The 6,502-nt window shown below is 52.8% G+C and overlaps 3 protein-coding genes across 3 annotated transcripts in view; 1 reads left to right on the top strand and 2 right to left on the bottom strand.

Annotated features, from left to right (window-relative positions):
- Positions 1–670, bottom strand: part of P152DRAFT_494586 (uncharacterized protein) — a gene marked incomplete at its 5' end in the record, with an annotated part of 1,615 nt that extends 945 nt beyond the window's left edge. Inside the window, 2 exons of the mRNA XM_033682221.1 lie at positions 209–596; positions 649–670. Of these exons, the coding sequence (XP_033530955.1) occupies positions 209–596; positions 649–670 (410 nt within the window). The remainder of the gene's footprint in view (positions 1–208; positions 597–648) is intronic.
- A 312-nt stretch (positions 671–982) lies between these two features.
- On the top strand, positions 983–3,705 carry P152DRAFT_160539 (ubiquitin activating E1 enzyme-like protein). The gene is made up of 4 exons (XM_033674013.1): positions 983–1,335; positions 1,385–1,493; positions 1,544–2,893; positions 2,945–3,705. Exons 1-4 carry the CDS (start codon positions 1,133–1,135, stop codon positions 3,419–3,421), a joined length of 2,139 nt encoding a protein of 712 aa, XP_033530954.1. The 5' UTR covers positions 983–1,132; the 3' UTR covers positions 3,422–3,705.
- On the bottom strand, positions 3,706–5,889 carry P152DRAFT_160540 (uncharacterized protein). The gene has a single exon (XM_033674014.1). It carries the CDS (start codon positions 5,723–5,725, stop codon positions 3,989–3,991), a length of 1,737 nt encoding a protein of 578 aa, XP_033530953.1. The 5' UTR covers positions 5,726–5,889; the 3' UTR covers positions 3,706–3,988.
- Between the last annotated feature and the right edge of the window lie 613 nt (positions 5,890–6,502).

Genomic DNA, 6,502 nt, shown 5'->3' with positions numbered 1-6,502 from the left:
TGGTGGAGGAGGGGAAGGGTAGGGGAGGTGTTGTGGAGGGTGAGGTGGGAGAGGGTGGTGGGGTGGGTGGAGGGAGGGAAGGAGGAGGAGTCGGAGAGTTGGAGGAAGGTGGATAGGGTGGGTTCGGGATTGGAGGGGGATGTCGCAAGACAGCTGCACAGGGTGAGTTGAGTCGGATTGTTCGCATTCATCTCATGAGAGGACATACCGGCTTCTGTACCGCTCCCAGCGAGCCAGGATCGGAGCATCCACGTTGACGAGTAGGAAGAAGGGTCGCTGCGAGAGGATCTCCGCGATGCTGATGTCCCAGATATCGGTCGTCACCCAATGCTCATTCCAATTCTTCGTCACGAACTCTAGCAGCTGGGTTGCATTGGAGAACTCCAGTCTTGACCCAGAAAGGTCCTGTCGTCCGTTCTTGGTGTTCGACGGGGCATCGGACCGGTTGCTGGAGTGCGCACGGCGGGAATTGGGGGTTGCTGACGCTAGAGCGGCGGTCTCGGACGGGACTCGATCAGATCGAGTGATATAGACTCGTTGGAAAGCGTGCTGCGTCTCCAGATATGAAGCGATGGAGGACTTCCCCGAACATATGGCTGGGAGGCGTTAGTCTTTGAGGATGAAAAGTTGCCGCGATGTTGGACGTACTTCCACAAATGCCAATCAGCATTCTGACTTGCGGTGTTCAAACTCACTGCGTGTTTCCAAAAAGGATTTGAAGCGGTGGATTACATTCAACTGTACTAGTTATAGAGAGTATGAGGAACAAGCCCTGTCCGTACAGAGCACAGTTTCATTGTGGACGCGTCTGGGATGGACCCTGCGGCCCTGATACAGTGATACTCATCTTCGGCCCGATACTCATCTTCGGTATGCCGAGGTGGCACTCCCCGGGCCGAGACGTCACAGCCTCAGTCCTCATTGCTGACTGCGGGGCTTGGTGACCTCCAACTTAACTCCAAAGCTGATCACTTGTCCTGTGCCTCTCCGTCGTCAACCTCCAGTGACTCGGTCGAGGTCACGCGATTATTGACGGACTCGTAGTCAATATAAATACTCTCACTATCTCCGTACTCTGCACTTCGCTACATTTCCGCCCTTATACACGTCCCGAACCCCGGACTATGTAGCTATGGCCCACATCGTCCAATATACCCCATGGACCTCCGATCTCGAGCTCGGCTTCTTCGCCGGCCTCGCCAACCTCAAGATCAACCATGACAAGCTCGATGACTCCGCCCGGAAGGTGCTGGGCTTGTACGAAATCCGATCCGGAGATGCGCCTGAGCGGAGCTGTCGCATGCAGATCCACGGGAATGCGCTAACTGCAGATGAGTACGGATGATGAGATCGTGGCGTGGCTTGCGACTGATTCGAGTTTCAGGGTTCCTGCTGGCTACTATCGAGGGGAGGGGATCATCAAGAACTTCAATACCATCGAGGACTATAAGAACGCGGATCGCGTCGCGGTAGTGGAACGCGCCGGACGAACAGTATGTCTGCCTTGCCATCATGCTTTAGGTTCCAGAACTGACGGTGCTAGATATGGGACGCTATCAAAGATGGCTCCATCTACTCCTGCCCTTCGCTCCTCTCCTCATTCTCCGCCGTTTCTTTTGCCGACCTGAAGAAGTACAAGTTTCAATACCACTTTAACTTTCCCGCCTTGCATTCGGATCCGCCATGGAAGTCCGACCACGCGCCCGAGGACCCCGCCATACATCTGGGAGTGAAGGAGACCACCGCGTTGGTGGACAAGGTGCAGACCTGGAGATACTCCGTCGACGCTCGGCAACATGGGTTCTTCCTTGCGAAGCGGGTCAAGGCCACGAACGACCCGCCCGAAGACGACGGGAATTTGCATCCGCGACCACCGAAGCCGGCGGACGAACTCGGTTTCAGTTGGAGCGTCGCGTCATTGTCGACCTTCGAAGCAGGATTCTTCGAGGGTGTGGAGCCGCAGGACCGATTCGTGTGTTTCGCCGACCCATCGACATACCCAAAGAACCCGGCGTGGATGCTTCGGAATCTCCTAGTGCTCATCCGCCAACGCTGGCACTTGAACGAGGTGCAGATCCTCTGTTACCGCGATACGCATATCAAACGCGATCAGGCGAATAGCGTGATCCTCCATTTGAAATCCACCGTCCCCGAACCCGTCTCGGAACATACCTCTTCCACGATGCCCAAAGTGACGGGTTGGGAGAGGAATGATCGAAATACATTGAGCAGCCGGATTGTCGACCTGTCCGAGTACATGGACCCCACGCGGCTTGCGGACCAGGCCGTTGATCTGAATCTGAAACTTATCAAGTGGAGGATCGCGCCGAGCATCGACCTCGACATTGTCAAGAACACTAAGTGTTTACTACTTGGCGCTGGCACTCTGGGATCGTACGTCTCGAGGAATCTGCTAGGATGGGGGGTGCGGAAAATCACCTTTGTCGACAATGCACGCGTGTCATTCTCGAACCCTGTTCGTCAACCTCTCTTCGATTTCAAGGACTGTTTAGAAGGCGGTGCGATGAAGGCGCATCGTGCCGCTGAGGCGTTGGGGGGGATCTATCCTGGCGTACAGAGCGAAGGTCACGCAATAACCGTGCCGATGTTGGGCCATCCGACCCTGTCCAACGAAGCGGATAACAAAGCCAAGGTAGACTTTGAGACGCTCCAACGTCTAGTGGAGGAACACGATGCTATCTTCTTGCTCATGGACACGCGCGAGAGCCGATGGCTACCGACGTTGATGGGCAAGGCGGCGGGCAAGATCGTCATGAATGCTGCGTTAGGGTTTGATTCGTATGTCGTGATGCGGCAAGGCTTACCGCCGAGAAAAGATGGCGAAGCAGAAGTGGGATGTTACTTCTGTTCAGACATTGTCGCAGCGGCGGACGTACGTATTTAGGCTCTCAACCTGTTGATAAATTACTAACACCATCGACAGTCCCTCAAAGACGCTACTCTCGACCAGCAGTGCACCGTCACTCGTCCTGGCATTGCTCCCATCGCGTCTGCACTTCTCGTCGAACTGTTCGTCTCCATTCTTCAGCACCCGCTCGGCGCACATGCGCCTCCTTCATCCACCCCGTCCCCTCTCCCACCATCAGCGTCCGGCGACTCAAAACCGCATCCACTCGGCGCGCTACCCCACCAGCTTCGTGGCTTCCTCTCCGACTTCTCCTCACGTACTCTTTCCGGACCTTCGTATCCCTACTGCAGTGCCTGCTCGTCCAAGGTAATTGACGCATACAACGAGGGGGGATGGGATTTTGTCCGAAGGGCAGTGAATGAGAAAGGTTTCGTGGAGGAACTATGCGGCTTGGCTCAAGTCCACAGGGAGGCGGAGGCGGCGGACGCGATGGTGGAGTGGGAGGATGATGAGGATGGCGAAGAGCTGAATGCAGAAGGGGAGCTTTTATAGTTCCCATACGCTGTTACCAATCGATGACCCCGAGTCGCATGTATTAGATGAGAGAGACGCGGTTTATGAGGAATGTAACATGCTATTCTGACCACGTCCCTTGGATCCATCGCTAAAGCATGAGGAATGACGTTCTAAGGTCAAAGATTAAGAGCATCCATGCTCCGTCACACAACTTGAGTGATGGCTACACACACTAATTCATCACCCCACGACGGAATTGAGTGAAAGTTTCTATGCCCCTTCCGTGCCAAGTTGTGAAGGCGATGGGTTCCCCAGCGCACAGCGGTCTGCGCCAGTACCACATTCTGTCATTGACGTCTCTGGTTCCTTGGATAAGGAGCCGACTGAATCCGCCGGCGGCGGCGGCGGCGACGACGTCATAAAGCAGCTTTGCAGGCAAAGGTTGGTGGTAGGCGTCGAAAAGCAGTATGCGGACCGATCCATTGTAAGTACTGCCATCCTGGCCACCACCAGATTGACTGAGTATTCGAGACAAGGAAACTCGATTTAATATCCAGCGAGATCAGTGACACAATGAAAAATAATAGATAATTTATTGGATCTTCAAGCCTTAAACCACTGGAAAATAGTAATACAGGTGGTGTACACCATGGCTACCATTCCGACCGCCATGAGAGCAAGATCAAATGCTTTCGAGGCCCTCGAGTCCGCGACGCCCCGAAGATGTAAGAATGGGGGATATATGTAGACCAAAGGTACGCACGCAAATGAGCCAATCAGGGCAACAAATCTGTCTAAATCCTTTGCGCCTACGATGGAAATCAGGCCACAAGCAATAGTCAGGACCGTTCGAAATGCATTCTTTCTCCATTTGGTCCAAATGTTTTGTTTCCCGGAACGTGACCCAAAGAGCGAGGTCTCGATGATACGGACAGCGGGAAAGAGTTGCACGGGGGTTCCTACGAGGACAGCAAGCGAATAAAGAAATTGGACGGCGTTCACAAGTTTGTTGTCCTGAGGAAAGTTGCTGATGACTTCCACTCGTGTGTTCTCGCCAAAGGTGGCGTAGCATAAGAAGCCCACTGATGTGAATATGACTGTGATGATCCCCATGACTAGGTATAGAAGCCGGTCGAACTTCTGCGGCTCAGCCATGGATGACTGGATAGGCAAAATGAGGCCGATTCCTTCGAATGTGAAAATCGCGGATCCAATCGTGAGGGTGAAGCTACTCGGGTTGAACAGCTCCACTGATGGATGGAATCCTTGGGTTGACAAAGTGGAGATGTCAAACCACCAGATATAGACCAGTCCAATTAGGATGCACACGTCCGCAAGAAGTGCAGCAGGTCCGAGCTTGGAGATATTCCGGATCAGAGTAAGAGGGATCAGGAGAATGAGCTGGTACCCTATCAGAGCATTGGTCGACATCGGATTATTGCCCTTCAGGACCGCTCGGAGGAATGAATCGACATTTTCGGCCGTGAATATGATGCCCGCGCAGACGAAACCAATCTGTGAAAGGAAGATGGATCCTAGGATGAGGGTGCGAAACTTCGATCCGGCAATGGCTTCCCCGATGTCCCCATAGCCTCCCCCGACCTGTTTCCGGCAATGGAGAAGCAAGCGGAAGCAGATACAGGAGACCACCGATACCGCGACCAAAGTGATCGATGAGAACAGTATCCCACCATTTTTGAACGCCTTGGGGAGAAATAGGATACCAGTGCCAATGAAGGCTTTCAAAAGCGTGAAGAACGACTTCACCATTCCGGCATCGCCCACTCTGGAAACCCGGCGCGAGAGCTTCCGCCGGCCGAGTAAAGGCCTCGTTTCTCCTTCCTCAACCGCCTCTTCATCTTCGATAGCATATTCTTCTTCGGATTCAGCCAGGTCTTCGCCGGCGAAACTGCCAAAAAGTTCTAGGAAGGACACGAAGCTCTTTGTAATCTGGGTGAATTCCTGCAGCCCGGTATCTTGGCGTTGTAGAACAAACTCCCGTCGAAACCCACCAGGTTGCAATTGCTCGGTTGCACTGATGGTGTTTTCGGGGACCGGGAAAGTCTGGGGGGTTCGAGGACTGGGATGAGCAAAGGTGGCCGACCGCTGGTGGAGTTTGGGCCGGTCCTTGATCTTGAATAGGGCACGGTGGACATCACCACCTAGCAGTTTAAGGGAGGATTCCCCGTTAGGCTGGAAAAGTTGAGGAGCAGAGGAAGATGGATGGTCATTGTCATTGATGGCATCAATGCCGGCCGAATAGCCTTCGGGGAGATGCCGTGCAACGACGTCAGCCTCGCGCTGCATCTGGTCATGATCGCTCGTCGGGGATTCACTCATGAGGGAGATAGAGAGGTCCTGATGCCGCTAGACGGTAATAGGATTCGTAGTTTCCGGTGTCAACTATAGGAGGAGAAAAAGGAAAGGTGAATCAACTGATCAGGCATACCTGAGAGGAGAAATGAGCTAGGGGTTGAATCCAACAGAGGCATCAAATGGAGAAAAGTAGAGAAGAAGATGAGACAAGATGAAAACGGGGTCTATCAAATGTGTGCGAGAAGAAGATTCTGGGTGAGATGTGGATCGATGGGGAATGAAATTCGGTGTTACCCTTCAAACTTCACCAAAGTTGAAAGCCCGGAGGTGAATGACGTCGGTTGGTGATAGATGGCGTCAGTGGTCCTCTCAGTCAGCCGAGTCTTTCTTTGTCAGCGGGGTCTTAGACTCTTAGTCAACGTCTGTCTGAACTCTGAACTCACTTTGTCAAGGTCACTCAAGGACTCAAGTGTGAAGTGTCAAGTGTCAACCTTACCTCAGCTAGCTCAGGCTATCTCTCAGAGGAGTCTAGCCTTTTTTGGACAGTCACGTTACTTAAACTACTCCTCTGATAGATAGCCTGAGGACGCTGTCCATCAGCCGCACTGCTCTGCTCTTACTTTCTAGTGTTTTGTGTGTGTGTCTGTCCGTTTGGCAAAATCACAATCCATCAATAACTACATCAAAACACGACCTGTGTACTCCAAAATTCAATCAATTGTGTATTAAAGTATGCTCTATCTCGTAATTGATTTTTTTTTTACATGCCCATGCTTCTGTCTGGTGAAAAACGCTAATATG

Source organism: Eremomyces bilateralis, assembly GCF_010015585.1.
Source record: "Eremomyces bilateralis CBS 781.70 unplaced genomic scaffold P152scaffold_25, whole genome shotgun sequence".
NCBI classification, from domain to species: Eukaryota; Fungi; Ascomycota; class Dothideomycetes; order Eremomycetales; family Eremomycetaceae; genus Eremomyces; species Eremomyces bilateralis.
The sequence above is the reverse complement of the archived record's forward strand: the minus strand, read 5'-3'. Positions and strand labels throughout refer to the sequence as shown.